General features: G+C 44.6%; 1 protein-coding gene across 1 annotated transcript in view; it reads left to right on the top strand.

Moving 5' to 3' along the window:
• Positions 1-26,159, top strand: part of Efcab11 (EF-hand calcium binding domain 11) — a 160,317-nt gene extending 134,158 nt beyond the window's left edge. The window contains exon 6 of the mRNA XM_052738198.1: positions 24,660-26,159. Coding sequence (XP_052594158.1) covers positions 24,660-24,738 — 79 coding nt within the window. The 3' untranslated portion in view covers positions 24,739-26,159. The remainder of the gene's footprint in view (positions 1-24,659) is intronic.
• Positions 26,160-26,375: the final 216 nt, after the last annotated feature.

Raw genomic sequence — 26,375 nt, 5'->3', positions numbered from 1 at the left:
TGTCATATTTGACTTCAGCTGACAACTTGCTGCAGACCTGTGTCACCTGGGAAGAGGGAATCTCAAATGAAGGATTGCCCAGATCAGATTGGCCCACAGCCATGTTTGGGGGGGGTGCGGCGTTTTCTTAGTTGTTAATTAATGTAGGAGGGTACATCCCACTGTGGGCGGTGCCACCCCTAGGCAGATGGGCCTGGGCTGTGTAAGAAAGGTAGCCGAGCAAACAGTGTTTCTCCATGACCTCTGCCTCAAGTGCCTGTCTTGAGTGCCTTCCTCCCTAAGTAGCTTTTGGTCAGGGTATTTATCACAGAAAAAAAAAACAAAAACAAACAAACAAAAAACTAGAGCAACCAGTAATAGTGAATGAATAATCCTGGGAAATAATTATCCTTTCATTAACTTTCAGTGCCAGTTAGGACACTTTAAGCATACAGAAGGTAAAATGCCTAGATACCTGGCCAACCTCATTTAATGTATTTTGACATTTTGCCCTACTTAAGTCATATTGCACTTTCTTAAGAAATGAAATGTAAAATAAAATTCTCCACTTCACCTAAATTCAGAATTATTAGTACAAATCATATACATTCCCTCCTAGTATTTTTTACGTTTTTAAAATTTTTTATTTTATACACATAAATGAGTGTTTTGTCTGGGTGAGTGTGCACTATGCACAAGCCTGGTGCCTGAGCCATTCAGAAGAGGGCACCAGATGCCCTCGGGACTGGAGTTACAGGGGGCTGTGAGCCACCATGTGGGTGCTGGGAACCAAACCCTTGCCATCTGCAATAGCAAAAAGTGCTCTCAGCCTCTGAGCCAACTCTCTGGCCTCCTCCTGGTGTTTTCAATAACCCTAGGATCTGTCTGATCTTCCTGCCTCCACCTCCTGGGTGCTGGGGTGCCACCGCTCCTATCTTGTGTGGTACTGGGGGTTGAACCTAGGGCTGCATGCATGCTAAGCAAGCACTCTGCACCGAGCTACATTTCCAGCCCCTTGAATTTCTTTCAGTCTTAGTACAGATGTGCTACTCTTTCCCCGGTTTATCAGTTTCACTGATCTTTGAGAAGAACCATCATCCTGTTTCATTTATTTTCTCTTCGTTTTCCATTTTCTATTTCATTGATTTGTCTGTTATTATTTCTATGTACTTATTTTTATTTACTTGCTTCACATTTTTTTGTCTTCAAATGGCTATTTTAACCATTGATTTTAATCTTTTCATTTTTCTCCATTTCTTTCAGAAGCATTCCATATATATATATATATATATATATATATATATATATATGTTATATATGTTAATTGGCTTTTCTTCACTTGACAAAGGTACCTTAAAAAATTGACTTAAGGGAGGAAAGCTTTATATTTGCCTCACAGTTTAAGCCTTCCATCCGTGGCCACGTGGTCATGAAGAATCAGAGCATCACGTCAGGCAACATGGCAAAGCCTTAGCCTCAGGATGGCAAGGAAGCAGGGTGAGGTACTCTAGACAGGATATACCACTCCCGGGCATGCTTCTCCCCTACCCAGGAGGGTGGTTCACCTCTTGGTTCCCACCACCTCCTGATCCATTCAGTTGTTGTAAGCATAGAGCAATCCACAGATGACATCAGAAACCGATGATGCAATCGCTTCCCCAAAGCCTGGCCATAAACGTCGCTGTACTGAGCCCCAAGCCTTCTTCAGCTGATGAATCTTTGAGGGACATTTCAGACCCAAGTGCTGCCTTACCCACAGGCCACAGGTTTTCATATATTGTATTTCATGTCATTTCATTCAGGAGACCTTACACTTCTCTATGTGTCTTCTTCTTTGACCCATAGGTTCTTGTGAAATGTCTTGTTGAAGGCTAAGGGTGTTGCTTACCTAGTATGTATGAAACCCTGGGTTCAGCCCCCTTACCACATCTGCAATATACTTGTAATGTGTTCTGTATTTTTAAATAGCAAGTATTTTTCTTCAGAATTTGGGAAATCTTATGTTAAAATTTTTGGCTCTGAATTTTATTTTATTTTGTAACTTAAAAATAAGTGTAGCCGGGCAGCAGTGGTGCACACCTTTAATCCCAGTACTCAAGAGGCAGAGCCAGGCAGATCTCTGTGAGTTCGAGGCCAGCCTGGTCTACAGAGCAAGATCCAGGACAGGCACCAAAACTACATGGAGAAACCTTGCCTTGAAAAACAAAAACAAACAAACAAAAAGTATAAATTCCTGTTTCTGAACATTGTTTAGAAACGCATCCAACATGGTAGTGTGTGCCTGTAATCCCAGCTCTTGGAAGGCTTGAGGCAAGAGGATGGTGAATTCAAGGTCATCCTGGGCTGCGTGAACTCAACAGTTCTTACTTTTCACACTGAAGTTTTCATGTATTAAATCTTTGTATTACCCATGGTCCTGTTTCTAAATTCTCTCTCTTCCTTGTCCCATCGATCTAGAGTTTCAAAGCCAGCCACGTGCTTTTCGTGTGGGTTGCTTTGTGACTCATTCTGGTATCTTCTGTGACAAGTTCTTTCTTGTTCTCTGCATTAATCTCTGATATGAATTCCAGAGTTTTCTATGTAATAAAATATGCTGTTAAATTACCCAAATTATTAAATATGTAAATTAACTTGAAAAATTATGATGTTTGCCATATTTTATTTTTTCCATAAAAATGTTTGTAGTGTCATTTTTCTTGGGCTGATGCTAGATTTCCAAGTAGACAGTCAATAAAAATGTGTTAATACACTTGTAGTTCATCATTGTTACGAGTGAAATCTAGCTTTGAAGTGAAAATTTTAACAGTTGTTATAGAAAAACTTTTTTTTACTTGTAGAATATGTTTTCTGCTTCTGAATTCTGAAGTTCCTAAAATTCTGTGTAGATCAGTATTTCTGGGCAGTCACTAGGGACTATATCACACAGCCAACAGACAGATCATTGGTGATCTCCCTTTGTGTTGATTTTCCTTATTTGGTTTCCCTGCTGATCACAATGGCAAGACCTCCTAACAGTTTAGCAAATAAAACTCGGGATAAAGAGTGTCTGGCATCCTAGACACTTAGGAGGCCAAAGCAGGAAGATCAAAAGTTCATGTCCTGCCTGGGCTTCAAAACAAGGTCAAAGTCAGGGGAGGCGACCAACGGGACCCTGTCTCAGAGTACATAGTGAAGGAGGGGCTGCAGGTCTGGCTCGGTGGTGGAGTTATTGACCTAATTCAATGAGGCCCTGTGATCAGTCCCCAGGACTGGAAATGAAGGATGTCCTGTGCCTTGCTGTTACACCACTACTATCCGCCTGCATTGAGAGTAGCATTTGGCATTTTATTTCACCAGGTTTGTTTCATTTGCTTCTCAGAAATTGAAAGTCTGGAATGTATGTCTTATTCCCCCCACCCCGCTTTCTTCCCTCCCAACCCCTCACCCCCGTGTGAAAGCCAAAGTTTGATGTGGGAATATCTTACTCAATCACATCTCTACCTTGTTTCATGAGGCAGCCTCTCACGGAACCTTACAGATTCAGCCAGACTGGCTAGCCGGCAGGCCCCCAAGGTCTCCTGTAGATGTAACCAACGGTCTTATTAAATAAGAAACACAGAGCCGATTCAGAGAAGAAAGCCAAGAGGTCAGAGCTAAGAGCCTCACCCTTCCTGATTCAGCGATCCTCTTCAGCCAAGAGAGCTCTCCGAAAAAGGGACCTACTTCCTGTGTGTGTCTTTATATAGTCTAGCTGTTCTGCCTTCTCATTGGTTGTAAACCCAAACATGTGACTGCCTCGTCACTGCCTGTATGTACCGCCCTCCAGGTCCTTAAAGGCGTGTGCCACCGCCGCCATGCACTTGCTATGACTCTAATAGCTCTGACCCCCAGACAACTTTATTTATTAACATACAATTAAAATCACATTTCAGTACAAGTAAAATACCACCACAGTCTCCCTGTCCCCGTTCCACAGTGTTGGGATTATAGGCACACTGGCTTTTTAACATGGGTGCTGGGATCTGAACTCAGGTCCTCAGCAGTCATTTACCCGCTGGACCGTCTCTCCAGCCCCAAAGTTCCTTTTAATCCTTTTAACATGCCAGTGATTATTCCAAGCACTCGTAAGGCATACTAAGAACAGACTGCTTGCTGCGTGTGGAGAGCATGTTTCCACTGTGGTGACTTTCCAGTTTGAAACACACTCTTTTTTTTTTTAATCTTTTGTTCCAAACTTTGAAAGATTTCCCATTTGAGTGGCCGTCAGGACCGGGTGCCCCGAAGCTCTTGCAGACTTTGTGTTCTCCCGTATCAGCTCCATCTCAAACCTTCTCATTCTCCTTTGCCTTTGTTCTGTCTTTCTTGAATTCTGTTTTTCTAATTAAACCACCACATCAGTCGTAACTGTAATCTCCAGAAGGTTCCAGGAACATAGTTCATTTCCTCACCCTTGCTCCCCACTCTGATTTATAGCTGTCTATGTAGTATTAATTAAGACAGATTTCATAATGAAATTCCTCTCATTATGATATCACTGCTCCTGGTAAACTCGAGTCTTGCTAAAGGGCTCTTTTCTTAAGCACGATCCCGCATCTGTGAGGGAAAAACATAATTAAGACCTCTAATGGAAAGTTTTCCAATGCACACTTGCTACGTCATTTTCAAGCACTCTTTTGAAATGTTTTGTGCTTTCTTCTCCCTCCCCCGGGTTAGGAGAACGCTTCCCTGTGCTGTGTTTTGGAGCTCTGGGGAGGACGTGTAATGTGATGTAGGGACTGCCAAGTTCAGGGCCCAGATCTTTGTGACTCACTCACCCCAGAATTCTGCATGGCTATGGAAAAAGCTTTGGGATGACTGCTTAATAAAATGATCCTAACTCCAGACTTATCCCCCGTCCCCACTTCAGCTCAGAATGGCCAAGAAGTTGGGAATGGGCTTTGAGGGTCCTCCCTCATCCCTAGCACCACAGACAGACATGGACACCGCTTTCAGATGCCCGGCACTAACCTACAACCTAGCTTTTCTTTCTACGTAAAGTGGGACCGAGATGGATTTTTGACCTGGGTCTTAAGATCTCTGAAAGGCCAGAATTCATATCTAGGAAGTGTTGTTATTAGTATTTTACTCTTTTTTGGGGGAGGACTCGCCACCTAGCTCCCAAATAAATCACACATGGAGGCTTATACTTAATTATGAATGCCCAGCCGCTTGGCTTAGTTTCTAAGTTTCCAGCTTTCCTTAAATTATCCTGTCTATCTTTTGCCTCTGGGCTTTTCCTGTTCTACTTCTGTAAATCTCACTCTTACTCCATGGCTTGCTGGTTGTGTAGCTGGGGGGCTGGCCCCTGATGTCCTCCCCTTCTCTGGCTCCTCCTCTGCCTGCTAGCTCCTCCTTCTTCCAGATTTCTCCTTCTGTTTATCCTCTTTTTTAAAACTATTTTATTTATTACTATTGTGTGTGTGTGTTTATGATATGTGTGTAAATACAGGTATACATGTCATGGCATGCGTGTGGAGGTCAGAGGACAATGTTCAGAGGTCAGTTGTCTCGTACAATGGTCCCAGGGAGTGAACTCAGGTCATCAGATTTGATGACCAGCACATTTACCCATCTCACGTTAGCCCTAAAATACTTTTTCTTAGTGAGCACCTCATCTTCTATCTGTCCTTTTCTGAATTTCCCTAGCTCCTGTATGAAGTTGTTGGTTTGGATTTCAAAGGTCACATGACATGAGGTGGCATGATGATTTGCAGGGCACAAATCACCTGCTTCTTTATTATCTCCAAAGAGTAAAGGATAGGTTTTTTTTTTTTTGTTTTTTGTTTTTTTTTTAATTTGACAGAAGAGCGTCAGGTCCTGGTTTCCTGTCCTAGTTGGGAAAGTAGCTTGTGTTTCTGAGACCAGCTTCATTTGTAAACTGCAGAGTGGGCTGGGCTATCCTCTAAGGTCCCTTGAAGAAAATGACCATGAGTCATTGTCCCGGGAGAGAGCTGGGATTTGGAAGCACAACACGCAGATTAGTAGAGACCTTTTTCCCAGGATACTGGACCTCGGTTGCTGGTAGGTGTGAAGCCCTGGACATGGCTTCCTTTTGGGGAGTGGAAGAGTGGGCACAATGAAGCAGGAGACAGTCTTATCTCAGGGCATCTGTGCTCCAGAGCATGTAGCACTGAACACAGGCTCTACGTTGCTTTTATGCCTGCCGTTTGACTCGGGATTCTTAGAAGTAGTCTCGTGGTTTTTTCTCTCTCCCCCTAGAACCTGTCTTCAGTGAAACCTCCAGTATTTGTTACTAATGACTCCCAGTGAGTCATGTAGTCAGGCCATGCAGTCTGTGGAGGAAACTGCCACAGAAGGATGTATGTGCACAGCAGTCCCAAGACAGCATCCCTCCTCTGTCAAATGTTCCTGTAGAAGTTCTGTCCGAGCAGCTGTTCTTTCATCCTGTCTTCATAAACTCGTATCATGTAAGGCCGCTGAGTGATAACTGCCTTCTCCTTTGTCGTCCATCACTCTCAGGATGATTTCACCAAATACGAATGTTCCCTTGGCTGTGGCCTATAGACAATGGGCTCACAAAATGGGAAGAGGTGTTCGTGTGCATGTATTGTGGTAACAAGTGCACCTTAGGAAATATTCTGGAACTAGGGAAAAGTCTGAAGAAAGAAAAAAACATTTCTGTGCTGTGGGATGGTCTGTATGTCAAATTACTCTGATTGGTCAATAAATAAAACACTGATTGGCCAGTGGCTAGGCAGGAAGTATAGGCAGGACTAACAGAGAAGAGAAAAGAAAGAACAGGAAGGCGGAAGGAGTCACTGCCAGCCGCCGCCATGACAAGCAGCATGTGAAGATGCCGGTAAGCCACGAGCCATGTGGCAAGGTATAGATTTATGGAAATGGATTAATTTAAGCTGTAAGAACAGTTAGCAAGAAGCCTGACACGGCCATACAGTTTGTAAGCAATATAAGTCTCTGTGTTTACTTGGTTGGGTCTGAGCGGCTGTGGGACTGGTAGGTGACGAAGATTTGTCCTGACTGTGGGCAAGGCAGGAAAACTCTAGCTACATTTCTGCCCAACCAAAGGTGATGACTGTTCACATTTTGGTTCTTTCTTTTTTTGTGTGTCCAAGTTTTCTATTGTTCAAATGAGCTAGAGGAGCTTTGTGCACTGCGCCTTTCAATCAATGTCGGCTTTGCTCTATAAATAGCCCAACAATAAGCATATGTTTCTATATTTTCTGATTATTTTCACAGAAGTTTCTAGATGTTGACATACAGCATTAGAGAACTGGGCTTACTTCATCATCATTGTGGTTCTGGCGCGTCTTGCCCAGTGGCCTGATTAATGGATCCCACTACCCCAGCCCCACCGTGTGCCTCTCCCCGTCCTCTTACCGGCGATTGGACCTGATTTATTTTCAGATCTTTGCTAACTTGATGGGAAAACGTCACTTTACTTTTGTGTTTTATTTTTCTGATTACGGATAATATTAAAAGTTTTCACATGCCTACTAGCTCTTTCTCTTCCCTTTTCTCTAAAGTGTCTGTTTGTATCTTCTGCCCATTTTATCTCCCTTAGAATATTTACGTGTCTATTTTTTTTATTTTCATTAATTCTTTGAGAATTTCATACAATGTGTATTCACCAACCCCCCCACTCCTCCCAGATCCACACTCCACCCCACCCCCCACTTCATGTCTTTTTTTTTTTTTTTTTTCCCTTAGAGAGAGACTCTCTTACAGCAGATATCATGGTCCTCCGGCACTGACAGTCTTTCCATCCCCTGGGCCTTAACTGCAGACATTACAGACAGATGATCTCTACATTTGGGCCAGTTGTGGACCTCTGTAGTCTTTTCTGTTGGCTACAAAAAGAAGCTCCTTTGGTGAGGGGCGAGAGCTGCACTTCTCTGTAGATAGAAGGGTCAGTATGAAGAATTCGGTTAGAGATCACACAGGTTTGGGAAAGTGGCAGTGATAGGCTCTCCTCTAGGTTCCATGGCTCACCAGCCACAGCTGATTTTACAGCACTGGACATGAATTTCCTCCGACTGAGTGGGTTTGAAGTCCACTTGGGTAGCTGTTGGTTATCCCCAGTATATCAGTGCCACTACTGCATCTTTAGGAATAACTTGCCACGCTGGTCATTGTTATAGTTTGTAGATGATACAGCTGAACAGAACTATCAGTTCCTTTTCTCCCTTGGGAGACTGCACAGCTCCTTCCAATACTATGAGAGCTAGTCCTCAGGAAGGAGGCTTCCAGGTCAGATTCAGACCGGTTCCTCCAAGTCCCGTGTCCAAAGTCTCTGCTGTTGTCGGCAACAGGATCTCACCTTCCTGTCTGGGAGGCACTCAGAGCAGCAACAGTAGCCTAAGTTGTTCAGGGATCTCTTGGGCTCCCCAACCAACAGTTTGAAAGGATGTTTCCCATGGCTCTGGGGTTTTTGTCAGATAGTCCGTATTTGGGAGGAAGGAGCAGTGTGTGTGTGTGTGTGTGTGTGTGTGTGTGTGTGTGTGTGTGTGTGTGTGCGCGCACGCACGTTATCTGTCTTATGTGCTATAGTAAGTTGGCTTTGTTTTTTTTTTTAATTTGTTTTTTTGTTTTGTTTTGTTTTTTGTTGTTGTCCAAAGCAGGGTCAGCCTGTGTTTTACATTCAGTTCTTTTACATATATGGGGACCTGTCCAGGCTGTTTTGCCCCTTGCCCCTTATTCCTGCTCCAGAAACACACATATTCCCACCCCATTTCTTAGGACATACTCTAAACCTAATTCTTTTTGGTTTTCAGGTCGCTTTCAGCTCTGCTTGCTTGCTTGCTTGTTTGTTTGTTTTCCCGATGAGCGGTAGAATCATTTTTTGTGACTCTCCAAAACTCCTCTGGGGTTTTGATGAAAATTACATTCAACCTACAAATTAATTGGGAAGAATTTGGCATCTTTACAGCGTTCATGCCTCCCATCCAGGAACACATACTGCACGTCCCTTCACGATTTCCAATACCCCTTTATGTGTCTCGGTGGAATTTTGTAGTTTTCTTTTTGCAAGTTCAACACGTTTCTTATTAAGATATTCCCAGATTCTTTTATTTTGAGTTCTTTTAAAAAATGGAACCCATTCCTTCTTTTGTGCAGATCACTGTGTATAATGTCACTTTGTCCTCGGTGTTTGCCAAGTACGGGCAGGTATGTGACGGAAAAGCATCTTTCTTCCTTCCCCAGCTCATAAGCACTGAGCTTTGAAATGAACCAAGCTTAAATGTATTTTCTCTTTATAGATAGTAAAACTGAGGTCATGAGAGGTAAAGTGATTTTTAAGGATCATCTAACATGTTAGGTGTGTGACTACAGATGAATATTTCCAAATGGCTGTCTTCTTTGCATCAAAGACTTGACAAACGTAAAATTATCCCAAACTATATTCACTCTCTTCCTTGTATTGGTTTGCTGTGTGGTTATAACAAATTACCACAGACTTGACGGCTTAAAACAATGCCAATTTGTCATCTGTTGTGAATGAGTGATGGCACCAGTAGATGGCCACCCTCAGTCAGTTCCGCTGGCTCCCCTTTCCCGCACGTTCCTGACTTGCCTTGGTGTTCTATCCACAGCAAGCACAGGCTCTTTGTCCTGTTCCAAGTTCCATTACCAATACTCGGACCTCCAGTCACACATGGCCCTTCCCAGGATTACCACAGGGTAGGGGAAGGCAGAGCAATACAGTCAGTGCGGAATGTCAGATCCTGGCTTCACAAGCCAGCGGCAAAGGTGTTCAGGTGAGCTGTCTGAACGGCATGAAATGGGCAGTGGTGGGGGGAGCACACTGAGTCTGGGGTCCGCTGAGGGTTTACTGTTGGTCATCTTCTGAGCCAAAGCCATGACTCATACAGCAGGGTGGTCTATAACAAAGGATTAGTTGAGTGGTCCACACTGTGGGCTGATGTGAACACATCCTGTGTGTCTTTGGCCTGGTTTGTTAAGTTCTTGACGTTCAATGTGTCCAACATATGGGGTTAATAGTTTTTCATTTTACCACGTTCTGCTGTGTGTCTTGGTAACTGTGGGAAAGTCCAGGCATTGAATTCCTCCCAGTGTCTGGGGGTTGCTTATTTGTACAAAGTGCAGAGTCCTTCCACCTTGACAATGTTATCCAGGATGGAGTCACTCAGGGCGAGGCACAGCCTGCTCTGTACATCGTCTGATAGTTAGTTCTCTGGGCATGTCTGTAAGGGGTTGTCTAGACTGGATTTATTGAGATCAGAAGACCTGCCCTGAATGTAACGGCCACTGTTCCGTGGGGTCCCAAAAGAGAAAGTGACTCTCTGCAGCCTGACTGTGGGTGCCATCTGACTAGCTGTCTCAGGCTCCTGACACCACACGGGTCCCATCATAATGGATTTCCCCTCAAACCATGAGCCGAAATAAGCCGTTCTTTTTTTTTTTTTTTTTTTTTTTGGTTTTTCGAGATAGGGTTTCTCTGTGTAGCTTTGCGCCTTTCCTGGTACTCACTTTGGAGACCAGGCTGGCCTCGAACTCACAGAGATCCGCCTGGCTCTGCCTCCCGAGTGCTGGGATTAAAGGCGTGCGCCACCACCGCCCGGCATAAGCCGTTCTTTTAATGGCTTCCGTCAGGTTCAGCAACAGCAACGTGCGTGGAAAGTTGTGGTTTTTCCTCCCGTCTGTAGGCTCTTCTCTGCATCCATTCATGGAGTCAGCACGTCCTCATTAAACAGCACTGTGGACCAGCCAGCCGCTGGGCTGAGTCCTGGGCACAGCACGGTGAACAAGGCTTCTGTTGCTCCTGCCCGTTGAGTGCTCCGTAGGCGGAGGAGGAAGAACACTAACAACCTCGGAGATGGGCCAGCCCTCGTGGACTGCCACTATATCAAAGCAGCCTGGGTTCCTTTGTCTCCGTACCACAGGATGAGAAAAGCACTCTGCAGAGCAGCTTCAGAATGATGATGGCACTAATATCATGGAGCGTGGGGAAACAGGGAGACATTTCCATTTCCTGGATTGCTTAGGTTTTGAAGATTTCCTGAAATCCTCCCAGGCTTTCTCACTGTGTAGCTAGTAGGCCATAGTCTCTATAAGGAAACTGTCTGGAGACAGGGTGCACTGGGAGGCGGGTAACTCTCAGGACCTGCCCACTTCAGCCTCTTCCCCAAACATTTGGAGGTTCCCCCGCCCCCCCATCCAGGAGAGCAAACAAGCTGGGTTTTTCTCCCACACAGTCTCTTGGTTTTGTTTTCTGATACCCTCATACTCAAGTGCTGTGCCTCTGTGCTTGAGCATAATGTAAATACTTAATTTGTTTAATAAATATCCTGAAATGGCCTCTTGGAGTTGTTACTAGAAGGGCACGAACCTTTTAAGTCACTTAGCCAGCACAGATCAACACTTAATGTCCTTAATGATGAGCGTGATCTTTTTTAGTGGCTGAAACGCTCCGTAATCAATGATGTGGCCCTGCCTGGAGGCAGGAGAAACTAGATAATGGGCAGAAAATGTCATGCTGGATCGGGCCAGTAATTTGAATCCCTGAAATCGGTATTAGTGTGGCAATTTATGGGAGAGCAGTTTCTTCCCAAGGCTAGGAAGGGCCCCCCAACATCTCTAATGTCCCTCTGTGATTTACACATTATTGAAACCCCTGCTGAGCCAGTGTCTGTTCTCTGCCTAAAGCCTCAGAGAGCCATCTCCTCCTCACTCTCTAAGGCAAGTGCTCTGCCAGCCTCAGCAGGAAGCTCAGTGCTAGGCTGCAGGGGAGAGGCCTGTCTGGATGGGGTGCAGGGATGTCATCTGCCGTCCCTGAGTCGGCCCTAGGCTCCAGCTCCTTTCCTTCCTCCGCCTCCACACCAGCTTGGAGAATTATTGCAGGTATAGAATACAAGTCCATGCCTGTCGTCGCCAGTAAGCTCATGGGGAAGGATCTGGAGTCCAAGACCAACCTGGGCTCCACGAAACCCTGTGTCAAAATAAAAGAGGGGGAGTGGCACAGTGTGGTGGCGTGATGCTGGCTTAGCTTGTTCAAGGCCCCAGTTCAGCTGGAGGCAAGGAGGGGGCTTTTCCAGCTATTAAATGAGGAAGCATGTCCAGGGGCCAGTCTTTGAACGGCCCCTCTTGCACTTTGACCGGGGCCCCTCGCTTTTGTCCTAGGATGTGATTGGCCATAGCATATGTCATAATTTTCTAAATGCTTGTAATGCCCTCTGACCTCTCATCTCTCTGGATCGAAGTCTTGTTAAAACCCATGGTCATCCCATTTGGTGTGATGTTTTGGTAATAGGGAGCCTTCATTAATAGAATACTTCTGATAACTTGAGGAAATTATTTCATTATGAAATACGATTCTGTTTCATGTTGTTTATGATTGTGTACAGGCCCAGAATTTCTAAATGCTAGGAGCATGCTATAAATGAAACATAAATAATGTAGTATAATTATGCTGAACTAAAGCCAAATCTCCTATCAACCCACTGATGCACATCCTTGAGAAATGGGCTGAAGTGTAAAATCTACTTTCCCAAATGGATTATTTAAAACTAAAGATTTTTATATTCTTCTTTACTTGGGGGGGAGGTTAGATAAAACATGACTTCTCATAGTTTTACAATAAATTTTCTATAACCAAGCTGTATGGAACAAATAACTTGGATTTCTGGTGAGTCTTTGCTGACCCTGGATGAGAGCATCTTTCAGAATCTGGCCATGCCACGGTCCCTGGGGGTTGACAATGGTCTAGACCCTTCTTTGAAACATGGCATTCTAGTAATATCCCATTGCTCAGTCTCCTGGTTGCTGGAATTATAGGGAGGCTGGAAATGTAGCCTCACTGCCATACTGTAGAGTGGAAAGGAGAGTTTTCTTGGCAAGCAGGCTCTACATGAGTTTCCCCATCCCAAGCTGTGCAGCCAGCTACCGAAGCTACGGCTCTTACAGACATGTTTCATCCCACTGACTCCAAACGTCTCATGGGATCTTTGCTAAATCCATGTATCATATTTCAGAGTGCTATATTTTGCTTATTGCTTGCTGATTCATAATGATCAGACTGTTTTAATTACTGAGGACTCATATTTTTGGTTCAACATCATTATTATTTTTTTTAGTTCTGAGTCTTAAGGACTATTTGTTTTTCCAGATGAATTTTAGATTAGGTTTATTGAATTTCTTTTAAAATGAACAAGTGAACAAACTTCTACTATTCTTCTGTTCCATCTTATTAAAAATATATCCTACTTGCAAACATCCATATCAGAGAAAATAAGCATTGTTTGACAAGTGGGTCTTCTTCTGACTCCAAGGCAGTGTGGTTTTGCAAGGCAAGCTTACCACCAAACAGTGGCCGCCGGTGTTATTAGCAGGGCATCTACAAATGGCTCAGTGTTTGTAGTTCACACTTCAACTTCAACTCTATTTGTTGCATTAGCAAAATCAAGCTCATTAAGCTGTATTCTTCGAGTCCATCTCTGCGAGCCCCTGAACCCACTCACACTCGGCACTCTCGCCTGGTACTGGGTAATCTTTCCTGCATTACACTTGAAAGTTCAGCTCATTCCGAAACCTCCAGTCAAGGATGTGAACTTGTTGCTTTCAGGGAGGCCGCATCTGTGCGCTGAGCCATTACGCCATCTGTTAAAGTGGTCAGAGTTCATTTGATTGCCTCCTTTGTGGACAGACTTGTACTGTAAGAGCATGTGTTATTGAAAACATAATTTTCCTCATCATTATGCTTTCTTTCTAGCCAGATCACAACCTGCTAGAAATCTATTGAACATGGAGTGAAAAGCTCTCCAGAATAGCTGTTCTTAAGAGATTAAATGATTGCCATCTCTGTCCCATTTCTTTTATCTCATAATCAAGTTCAAGATGATACTGGATGTCTCAGCTGAAGTGATTATTTGAAATAGAAATGGCTTTATCCCCTTCATACTTCCCACTGTTGAATGCCGGGTCTTTTTTCTTTTCATTTGCATTTTTATTTGTGTATGTTTCCTTAGGACCATCCACAGGGTCAAAGACTCCAGCTACTGTTTTTAAAGGACTAACTGAAGTTAGGCTGCTTTTTAAATTTTCCATATTCCAAGACACTGATTATCTGACAGAGATCTGGTTCAGGCTTGTCACATTTGAGCTATAGCTAACTCAGACTTTATCATCTGGTCTAGTCATTCAGATTGACAAGTGAGGAGCTAAGAATTTGAACTGCTAAGAGATTTTCCAGTGATCACAAAGCCTTCTCCAAGGTTACGAAGTCCTGGGGCAGCCCGGCTGAGACTGGAGCTCATTTCTGGGCAGTTTCTACTGGACCACATTGTCCTTGGCATACCCAGAGGTGGCCTGACACAGCATTGAGGACAGAGAGCTAGTGACCCAAAAGTACAAGAAGCCATTTTTTTTTTTTTTTTGTAATGATTAGTTCAAGATGCTGTGTTGACTCTCCTCATCCTTAGGGCGGCCTGGTCTCTGCTGTTTTTCTTACATCACAGTTTCTCTTCCAGAGAACTGAAGTGAAAGAACAAGATAAGATCAGTGTTTGTTAGCGACACCGCTAAAACACTGGCTACAGAAGAAATGTCAGACTGCCAGACGTGGGAGTTTGGGCCACATATTGACCGCATGTATCCCCAGGCCCACAAGCAGTCGATAATTAGACATCTAAACATACATTCTTTCCTCCTTTTAGAATATGTCTGACTTGATGATTCCTCATTCTTAGAACTTCGTACCTGGGGAAAAGTGAGTCTTTGGGGAGAAATCACGTTACCAAGCGTGCTTGCATTTTTCACCCACTTTTCCCTTTGCTGAGGCTCTACTCTGTCACTGTCTAGGAGGGAAAGCCACACAGTAAGAACAATACTTAGAGTCTGGGGAAATGGTTCGGCAAGTAAGAGTACTTGGGCAATCATGAGGTCCTGAGTTCAAGTCCCCAGAACCTATGTGAAAAGCCAGGGATAACCCCAGCACTGTTGGGGGTGCAGATGCAGGGAGAGAAGAATCAGTGAGGCCTGCTGTCTGCCAGCCAAGCCCCAGGCTCCTCAAGAGACTCAGTCTCCAGAGAATAGAGAGCGATGGACCAAGATATACCCAATGTCCCCCACCTCTGTGCCAGACACGCACATGTGTGTGCACACGACATACATACAACACACACAGACACCTATCCTGTCACACTGTGCACCCTCACTGCCTGTGATCACTATCCTGTCACACTGTGCACCCTCACTGTCTGTGATCACTATCCTGTCACACTGTGCTCCCTCACTGCCTGTGATCACTATCCTGTCACACTGTGCACCCTCACTGCCTGTGATCACTATCCTGTCATACTGTGCACCCTCACTGCCTGTGATTACTCACTATCCTGTCACACTGTGCACCCTCACTGCCTGTGATCACTATCCTGTCACACTGTGCACCCTCACTGCCTGTGATCACTATCCTGTCACACTGTGCTCCCTCACTGCCTGTGATCACTCACTATCCTGTCACACTGTGCACCCTCACTGCCTGTGATCACTATCCTGTCACATTGTGCACCCTCACTGTCTGTGATCACTATCCTGTCACACTGTGCATCCTCACTGTCTGTGATCACTATCCTGTCACACTGTGCACCCTCACTGCCTGTGGTTACTCACTATCCTGTCACACTGTGCACCCTCACTGCCTGTGATCACTATCCTGTCACACTGTGCACCCTCACTGCCTGTGGTTACTCACTGTCCTGTCACACTGTGCACCCTCACTGCCTGTGGCCACTCACTATCCTGTCACACTGTGCACCCTCACTCCTGTGGTTGCTCACTATCATTGTTTGTGAGGCCTACTTTGCTTCTGCTCACAGCTGTCCCCACCTCTTAGCTCATAGAGGGCAATAACTGTGTGTTGAATAAATGAATTTGTGGACTGAATTAATAGTGGCCCCAACGTGTGACAGTAATGGTGGTAGCAATTTCATCATGATGTATCGTTATCAATGTGCTATTGTGCGGTTCGTTGCTGTTGTTAATCTCTCTTACAGTACCTAATTAGACATCGCCATAGACACTCATCTGTAGCAGAAACACAGAATGCAGAGGGCTGGATGCTGTCCGTGGTTTCAGGCTTCTGCTGGGGCCCGAGAAAATATCCATTCCAAACGAGGGGGAGGCTACTGGGTATTTATTGTCTCCTCTACCAAAGTTTAGAAAGGATTGAAGGCAGGATACTGGGCACATTAAGATGGTTTCTCTTGCAAATGGCAAGAAGTCTTGTTCAAAAGGCCTGAAATACCAGGGGATTTATTGGGCCAGTGACTAAGAATCTTCACACTAGACCAGCTTCAGGTATGTTTTGATAAGACTATAGCTCCCTTGGCTGTTCTGAGCCCTCCCATCCATGTGGAGAGCTCTGTTTTCAGCTGATAATTACCACTTGAATGCCTGTGCACAAATGATCAGATCTGTGTACTGCTGCATGCCAGGGCTGTGTGGAGACTTGCACCCTTATGGAAGGAAAACGCTGTCCTAGACTGGACTGCCCTTTCACATCCCAGGTGTCCAGAATGAAAGACCCTTCAGCTTGCAGACAGAATCTCCAGACTATTACATTTGGATCAACTCTTTACCAATCACCTGTGGCCAGGGAAGGAATGCCAGATATTAATTAGCATAAGCCAATTCTTGGTTCAGTTCTTGAACCAAGCACTGTGGTAAGGGGGAGGTCAGATTCCAGTGATTGACTTAGGCCAGTCCAATCCTATGTCTAGAATTTGAGGTTGGGATCTGTCCCACTTAGGTACTAGCTGCTACCTAGTAGAGTGCGCAGCTTGGATGTGGGAAAGTAACTAATGGCAACCGCTTTGTTATTATTCCTAACCGCACTTGGTGCTAATGAGACTCCAGGCTCCATGGCTTCTGAAATTCTTTATTCTTGGTCTGGTCTGGGTACCCTTTCATCATTCATAGTTCATCCAACAGACCCATCTAAACCTGTTCAGTCAGCCCTCACCTGCACCTCTGCCTCCCAAGTCGTCCTGTGAGGATCTTATATTCGGGTGTGTGTTGTCTTTACAATGAAGGGATACTTAAAGACTTAATATTCCTATTTGTTGTTGACAGACTAAATATTATTGAGTAGATGGGCATGGGACAGTGATGAGAAGGTCTGCTGGTATGGTTTCCTGTAGCTGTCATTTCAATTGTCCACAACTTCAGACTTCAGCTGTCTTTGTAAAGGCAGCATTTAATTTGGTCTAAAAAGCATTTTGACAGTAGCTGGCGATGGATCTGTTGCAAATCCTGAGATCCCTTTGACTAAATGAGGATCCAAAGTGACGTGCTCTGGCTCATGGCAATTTAAATGCACCATCCAAACAACCTGCATCTCCCCAAAGAAACCTCCTACTGTCTGCGTCTGGATTCCTGCCGCAAACGTAGCCTGCCTGGAAGATTTGAGTGCAGGTTATTGTGAAATAGAGAACGAGAGGGCAAACAACACACGCGTCTGTTCTCGAGTTCAGTACTACAGTGAGTGACACCAGAACCGCCAGTGGACCAAAGGAAAGACCTCAGAGTTGACTGTCCAAGAGACAAAGATGGATAGTTTATCCCAGTTTATCCACTGAATCTGTTGCCTGATTGATCAAGGGGGGCCCTGTAGGGCCGTAAAGCCTTCTGGTTCTGTATTTTATGTTTGTGTGTGCATATGTGCACACATGCCAGGTGTCTGAGCTGAGCAGTCCCAGCTAAAGATACCTGGTGCGGGGCGCGGCCGAGGCAAAGTGTCCCCGCAACAGTGTGAGTAAAGTGGGGTGCAGAGTGTAAGGGGAGCTCAGAGGGGGCCAGTGAACAGGGAAGAGATTGCCAGTCACACAGAAGCCCAGAAAAGACCAGAAATCATCCCATATCTCTTTAATCTTCCCTGTGCATCTGAGTGGCTTTCCTTAACATGTGTCCTTAAAAAGGTAAAATTAATAAACACATTACCAACGCAATTGCCGCAGAGCCCTGCAGGACCTCTCATCAACAAAGAGGCAGGCTCGCTGGTGGAGAGAAGCGGCAGGGTCCTCACAAGAGAAGGCGCCTGTGGGGGAAGCTGTCATTACTGCATCTTCAATTGGCGGGTCCTCTCTTCCCCAGCAGGGCTTCCTTGCTTGGTGGATAATTTTTACTCTTCCTGTTCTGTCAATATGACAGTTTTGTCCCTAATAGAATGGCAGTTTTGACTTCCATTGAAATCACTCCCTATAGACCCAAAAAGAAAAAGATGCACCCTCTCCATTTCCTCTTTTCCAAAGCTGCCCTCCATAAAAACTTTTCTCATTTAAATTTTTGCTTCCACACTGAATTTCTCATTCATGTTTCAAGAAAATCAAATACGGTGTCAGCTTTCAAAACCCATGCTTGATGATGGCAGTGACTCATATAATTACTGACTGTCAGTGCGTTTGCTAGGAACACAGAGATGTCTGGCAGCCCCGCTTCCACCAGCAGGAGCCCCTCAGTGTGGGTCTGCACTGGGCTGTTTTCCATCTGAAACATCCTAGTATTGGCCAGACACAGTATCGGGCCGTTAGCTGCATCATCCATTCAGGAAGCACGTGCCTCCGATGACACTCAAAGTACTTGATGAAGAAAAGTCTTCAAGACAATTGTTTTTTAATCTGTGTGTGTACATGCTTGTGTTTATGATGTATATTGTGTGTGCATGTATGGATGTGTCAGAGCCTCCAGTGTGCATCTTCACCTTCCACCTTGTTTGAAACAGGATTTCCTTTTTGTTGCTATTCGTCACTGCATGTACAAGGCGAGCTGGCCTGCAAGTTCCCAGGGATTCCCCTATCTCAGCTTTACATGGGTTCTGGAGATTCGAACTCAGGTCTTCATGCTCCCATGTCAAGTGCTTTATCCACTGAGCCACAGCTTCTGTAGCTCATTAGTTCTGAACCAAGGATGACTTGGTCTTCCCTTCTGCCACCACCACCCCAGGAACACTTGGCAGCTTGGGGAGACATTTTTAACTGGCATCTAATGGATGGAGGCCGGGGAGCCTGCTGAACACCCACAGTGTGTAGTCATGCTCTGTTGTGACACAGCACCCTTTGCTACAAAACTCTCTCTGCTGAGGTTGAGAAACCCTGCTCTAGCTGCTGAGGATTTCACAGTAGGAAACAGGCTGTTTGGGAGAGTCAGACTAAAGAGAAAAATATGGCACACTAAGGAACACTTCAGTTTCTTCACCTTTTTTGTGTATGCGGTCATGCACGTGGAAGCCAGAAGTCTTGGGTGTGGGTCCTCACCTCTCACCTTGTTTAAGACGGGGCCTGTTTGTTATTGCTGCTGACCGTGAGATCCCTGTGGGTCTCCTGTCCCTGCCTCCCATTTCCCTGTTAAGAGCGCTGTGATTACAGATGTGTGCTGCTTTGGCTTCGTGCGGGTCCTGGGATTCTAAACCCTGGTCTTCATGCTCGCACAGAGGTGCTTACACACTGAACCATCTCCTCAACCCCTCTTAAATAATACTTTAAGACAGAACTAGCCATCCCCCCATCCTCTTTATTCTATTTAACATATAACCTCTAACTTCCACTCAAATGAATGTAGATACTTCTAGGATGGTAATGTAACAAAGATACTATTTACATTCTTGTTTCCAGTTTAAAATGTCATTTTCATCGTCTTTGTGTCATTTTTAATAAAGAACATTGCATTGTTTTAACGTAATACAATCTATAAGCCTTTCTCTCCTTGTTTCTTTGTTTCATTTTTCTTTCTTTTTTGAGTAACTTTGGGAAAGCCAGTATTCCAGTTTGAAATCTGCCTTTGGAAGCCTGCCAAGAGTTCTCTGCAATGATTTTACAACAAAAACAACTTTTCAAGAAACAAGTATTTTTAGGGCATTCCAAGAAATTATTCTGATAGAAACGTTTTGTGTAAGGAACAGCTACTACTATAGAGAAACACTCACTATTTACATATTTTTTTGTTAAAGTGAGAACTCTTGGGGTTAGGTAGACAACTCAGTTAACCGGCTGCTAGCCTTGCAAGCACGAGGACCTGAGTTCGATCCCCAGAACCCATATAAAAAAAAAAGCTGGGTGTGGTGTCACCCATTTGTAATCCAGGGACTGGGGAGAAGGAGACAAGTAGATCTCTGCTGCTTTGTTAGTTCACTAGCCTAGCCCAGGTATCAGTAAGATACCCTGCCTCAAATAAAAAGGTAGATGGCACCTGAGAACAACACCCGGCTCATCCTCTGGACTCCACATGCACCAGCACATACATGTACATTCACACATAGGTGAACACACACGCAAATAACCTTGTGTTCCCCCTCAGAAACCAGTAGGCAATACTGTAGCCTGCCGCATGAGAGATCACAGTGGGAATCCCCAGCTCCCTGAGGCTCAGACCTCATAGCCTCTGGTTAGGGAAATACCTACTCTGGCTACCCAAGTTCCACACAGCATCACCAAGAGACAGCTCTGGCTGACCAATTGGGGAGATACAGGAGAAAAACACTGATTCTTTTTTTTTTTTATATGGGTTCTGGGGATCGAACTCAGGTCCTTGTGCTTGCAAGGCTAGCAGCCGGTTAACTGAGTTGTCTACCTAACCCCAAGAGTTCTCACTTTAACAAAAAATATGTAAATAGTGAGCGTTTCTCTATAGTAGTAGCAAATTTCCAGAGAGCATCTGGCCCCCAGCTCTCCCTTCTGAGAATTAGCTCAGTTGATGGGCCACATTACCACGTGCTCTTTGCCTTCCTGCTCCCCACTGCTTCTGCTCAGACAGCTCTCCCCTTGGTCCACTCAGCCCCTGACTCCAGGCACGCGCCCCCAAGCTCCTCATAGCATGTGCATCTGTCACAGCCCTGGGTGGAGGTCAGGAAGAGGTTATTATACTAAGCACCATGGATGCTCATTGTGAACATAGCAGTTTGCTGGAGTGCTTTTAGTCAGTTTTCCAGCCTCTTGTGTGGTGTACCCCCTTCCTGCACCCCTCTTCCTGCACCCCTCTTCCTGCACCTATCCTCCTGCACCCCTCTTCCTGCACCTCTCTTTTCTTCCTTCTCATCTTTTCCTCCCAAAAGCTCCTCAGTTGTTCACGGGGAGTCACAGGGAGCAGCCAGCTCTCTGGAGTCCCTACTGCCAAAAGCAATTCCAGGCAGGTCTCTATTATGCATCTTAAAAATGAATCAAAAGGACCTTTAATGTCATTGGACTTGCAGTTTTAGAAAGCACTTATTATTGTTAATAGCAACTTACCTTCCCTCATGCATCTCTGTAAGCCCAGTTCCTTTCAACAGCCCATTCTAAGCCTTGAGCTCAGATATGTGGCCGGAGCTCTGTCTGTGTGTCAAACCATCAGAGAGCAATTTCTTCACTGGTTCCACCATGGGAAGGTAGACTCGTGCATATCCAGGGTTCAGCTTTGGTTCACAGAGTCCTGTCCGTTAGCTCTACCAAGTGTGTACAACCTTTTGATGCTGTGACATAACATTGTCATCTATGAAGGTCATCCTTGAGACGCACATGATCAAGTCACACACACACACACACACACACACACACACACACACACACACACACGTCTCTATTTCTCTGTCTTTCTATCTCTCTGTGTATGCATGTCTCTCTCATAATGTTTTAAGTGAGTCTTATGATTTTATGTTGAGCTACACTCACAGCTGCCCTTGCCTGCTCGTGGGCCGTGGACCTTGGGTTGGTTACATCTACCTGTCCTGCCTGATGTTCAAGGGATCCTTTCATCCATCACCACACTCAGCAGCCTCGCTTTCCAGAGCCCATCTCTCCTGTGGTTCTTCCCATGCTTGCCCTGTGTTTGCCGAATGCAGCTGAGCACAGAGACCACGATGGACTTACTCAGGAATCTCTGGGTGGTATTTGGAGGTGGCTTCTTCCCCGAGTTTTATTTCATTGGCTGCTTTCCCGACTGTTGACAGTGGTAAGACACTCTCTTTATTCAATCCCAACACCTCCCGGGAGGTAATACATTGTCCCTAATATTGTCACTGGTTCCCCCAGCTCCATTTCTTCTGCAGATTCATTTATTCAGCACACAGCGTTGCCTGCTGTGAGCTAAGAGGTGGGGACAGCTGTGGGCAAAAGTTCCTGCACTCTTGGAGATTATTTCTAGTAGGGGTGAGAGGTGCTGAGATATTGTGATGCTGAATACTTGCAGGCGACACTAAAACAGTGAGTTCCTGTTTCAGAAAGAGGGTTGAAGACTTCACTGTAAACAGAAATGATGTTCCTTTTTACTTAATGGTAGTCTTCCCCTCTCCACATCCCCAGCTCTTCCCACCAGCCCATCTGCTCCCATCACACTGTGATTTAGTGCGGGTGTCCCAGTCTTGCACAGAATACTTGTGTCGGTAATAAAAGCTCTATGTCATAGCTTGTAAACTTCTAGCCCTTGAACTTCAGTTTTCCCTCTGCTCACATTGAAAGGACCAGACCTGTTCATATGTGTGCCATGTGAACGAGCATCAGATATTGTACCGTGTCTCATTTTAAACATAAACAGGATCTATCGAATATCTCTCCATTTGGTCTGGGAATGCAGTGCCCTCTCTAAGCCATAGTGATGGACTCTCCTTTCATGTGCTTGGTGACAATGTACCCACCTTCCAGTGGAAAGCTGTAGCAAAGGCAACAAGAATAATTAAATGTTAATACAATAACAACAGGTTGTTGACAGAAAAAAAATGGGCAGAGGGATTTGCTTTTCTACAGTCTTCTAGTGGCCCAATAAATGAGTAAAAACATACTCAAACTATCCTCAGAAGCAGTTTATCCTAATAGGACTTTTCTAGGTTATTCACCCTGTGAGATTTATAGTTCAGACGTACCAATTCAGAATAGAAAGGGAGAGGAGGCTCTTTATCTAATCAAATACTTAGGCAATATGAAGAATCTTCAATTATCTAATTTTATTGAAGGGATGGTTTATATCCCATAGTCAGTGATGTGCAATCCTGGGATTGTTTTAAATCCCTTAGAAGAGATCTGACATTTTGCTCTGCATGCTGTATAGCATGAAATCACCATGGATATTTCACCAAGAGATATAACAAGAAGAATAGCCTCTGTGGTATGCAGTCATTTTATCCCAACACACTGCAACATGGTTTTTGCCTTGGGGCAGAGAAGTAGGGCTTTTTTTTTCTCTACTTCAAAAGAAAGAAAAATTATCATCACTCTATCCAGAACCATTATAGACTTCAGAGACTTTGGCATGAAATATTCAGAAAGTTTATTTTAGAATTCAATATTTTAAAAGCCTGCTTTAAAACTATTACAGCAGTTAGTGGCTTTCTTGCTTAGGCCAGTCTTTGCTTTTAAAAGCCCTCTGTCGTGGCCGATCCCATTGTTTTCTGCAGAATGTCATTTGCATCAACCACAGACCTCCAAAGAAGGCATGCCCTGCCTTGTTTCAGGATGTCCCCAAGAGGAACTGGGACCGCGCTCCATGTTCTTTCATACACGGTTCTTTTCCTGGTGGCAGAGCCCATGAGTTGCTGCCAGCGGTGGTTTGTGCTTTGGGTGCCTCTTATCTTAACCACATAGAATGTATGTCATTCTCTGCTGCCTGTTCAGGGAGCAGAGCCCATGTCTCAGAGGTTCCAAGGACACCCCCTCAGAGGCTTCCCACACTCTTAGTCGAGGGCTCACGTCTCCATCACTCTTCATAGGAATTAGAAAAGCTTAGCATGTGCATTGTGAGGATTTAACAGGGATTCCAAGGATAGGAGTGAAGCCAGCAAGGAGCCATAGAACTGTGGTTAGCCATGCGGGAACTTCTTCCCGGGTGGTGTCTTGGTTATATAGGGTGGCAGTGGCAAGAGATGATGGAGTCCTGACTTCCGAGTTTCACAGCCCTTGCTTGAGTTGGATTTTAGCTGCTTTCTAGCAGTGTGATCCTTAGAAAACTTTCAGATCTCCTTAAGGCTCAGTAGCTCTGTGTATGACCTGGGTCAATCCCAGAATTGATGCTAAGATTCTGCAGTCTTGGGGTGTAAAGGCAGTGGTGTGTAGGACATCAGACTTTGTTATCATCACTATTTGCTGCTAAAACATTTTTCTTCTATTTATTCATCTCACATTTTTTATTATACGATGCATATATGTATGTGTATATATGTATATTATGTATGTAAATGTAATATGTATGAAATCAATACATAGAGCAATAATTATTCCTACTTTTGTTTGAGACAGGTTCTCATGTAGCCCTGGCTAGCCTCAAACTCACTATGTAGATAAGAATGACCTTGAACTTCTGATCGTCCTGCCTGCGCCTCCCTGGTGCTGGGATTATAGGTGTGTGCCACTATTCCCAGTTTTATGCAGAGCTAGGGTGAAACTCAGGGCTCCATGCATTCTAGTCAAGCACTCTATCAACAGCTACAGCCCCGGCCCCTTATACCTCCCTTTCTTGTATAGTTTATACATTTAGATTCACCCCTCAAATGCATTCCAGATGTGTTTCTGTAGGTTTTAATAAATAACCCTTCTTTCCTCCAGGTGTTAGCAGTGTAGAGGAGGGAAGCACAAGCCTCAACCTTGGTCTTCACATAGGGTTGGTTCCTCCCTCGTGCCGACCTGCAGAGAGGGGAAGATCCTAGCGTGCTTTTGACATGGAGGTGCTGACAGGAATAACGTGTGAATAACTTTCCGTGTCATTTTCCAGGGAAGCAGATCGAGACTCAGACGGTCACGTCAGCTTCCGAGACTTTGAGTATGCCATGAACTATGGACAGGCAAAATGAAGCCGGATGCTTGTGGATGGACCACTTTTGGCAATTCTGGACACACATCAGTGAATTGTAATCTAGTTGAAGGCCACGTAGATCTCACTCTTTTGTGGTGCTGTGTACTTGTGAGTAAACTCTTAATTACAGTTTTTGGATGCTGATATTGGACCTAGAGGTAGGACTCTCCTTCCACGTCGCTAAGAGCCCTGAGTCAGGCTGCTGTTGCTGGCCCTGCCACCCAGTGGTGTTTGGGTTTTTTTTGTTTTTTTGTGTTTTTTTCCTTTCCTCTCCTGTCAGCTCTGCATTCCTCATACTGTGAACTAGAGTCTCTGCTCATTCTGTTCCTCGCCTGCTTGGGTCCCTAGCTCTTACCAGCTCTGGGGAGGGTTTGCTTTGTTCTGTGGTGTCATCATCCTTTATTTGCTCAACTTTGGTTGAATGTCAAGCTTACTGTGGTCCACGCAATGAGCAAATGCTAGGGAAACAAAGACTTCTCTTATCTAAAGACCCTGGAGTGCAAATCAGTGGCAGGGCACTGGCTGTACAAAACATAGAAAGCAGCTCAGGCCAGCCAGCCTGCCATTCTTTATACAGAGAAAACCAGAATGCAGTTGGGGTCTTAATGGGCAAACAGGCGTGATTTTGTGTCCCTTTAGGATAGCCTGGACCTAGGCTTCTTACTTTGGAGAAGCTAGGCTGAGCTGGCCAGCAGCCCTCTGCTGCGTACTCCTGGTTCTAGGTAGTTTTGCTGTACACCTGAAGTTTCAGCCATCCCAAAGTGTTAGGAGTCTCCACACCCCACCGCTCCCCTGGACTCCAGTGACTACTTTCCTGGAGCAAATCAAGACACTCAAAATATAACGTAACATCTATTAAAAATAATTCTGAAATGCTGATATTGTCATTGTAAGTGTTCAGATTTCACAACATTAACATTTGTAAAAAAAAATGAATGTAATTTGTTTTTAAAGTGTTAAACATTAAAAGATCAAGTAGGAATGTAAATTTGTGTAGCAAACATTAAAGAAGTCTCCTGCTCGTATATATTATCAGATAGCCTTAAGAAAAATAAAAGTTTTAACTGTAATAAACCAGAGGAACCTAATGATATGGGACAACTAAATGTAATTTGACTAAAATGTAATTTGCTCTCCTAGATGGGCCCCTAGGAACGCACAGTAGAGATCAACCAAGCTTGGGCCTTCTCTGCTGGTTGTGACATTGTGAGGGACTAGGTGAGGGGTATACAGGAGCGCCACTGTCTTCACGATTTTTCTATAAATCTAAAATTATTCCAAAACCGAGTTTGTTAAAAAATTAAAGCCTTATTCAAACATTCATAAACTAAATGAAGAAGCCATGAAACTCATTTCTCAACATGAATGAAATGTTATTTCAAAGACCGCAATGGATCGCTGGTGTCGTTGAGACGTGTGGATGGTTTTGTTTGTAGTGCTCCAGTCTGACTTTGTCAACACGTGTTCCCATCATGGTAGACAAACTGAGTCCTTCATCCTGATCTCAAAACATAAAAGAGAGTTTAGATTTCTTAAATTTAAAAAAAAAAAATACACTAATAGTATTTATTAATAGAGCGATTCTTTCAGGAACGACCAGAGTTCCAAACTGCTGTATTCCACTCCTGTCTGGAT

This window comes from Peromyscus californicus, unplaced genomic scaffold (genome assembly GCF_007827085.1).
Source record: "Peromyscus californicus insignis strain IS unplaced genomic scaffold, ASM782708v3 Scaffold_15__1_contigs__length_86483966, whole genome shotgun sequence".
Lineage (NCBI taxonomy): Eukaryota > Metazoa > Chordata > Mammalia > Rodentia > Cricetidae > Peromyscus > Peromyscus californicus.
Note: the sequence above shows the minus strand (reverse complement) of the source record. Positions and strands in the feature narration are given on the sequence as shown.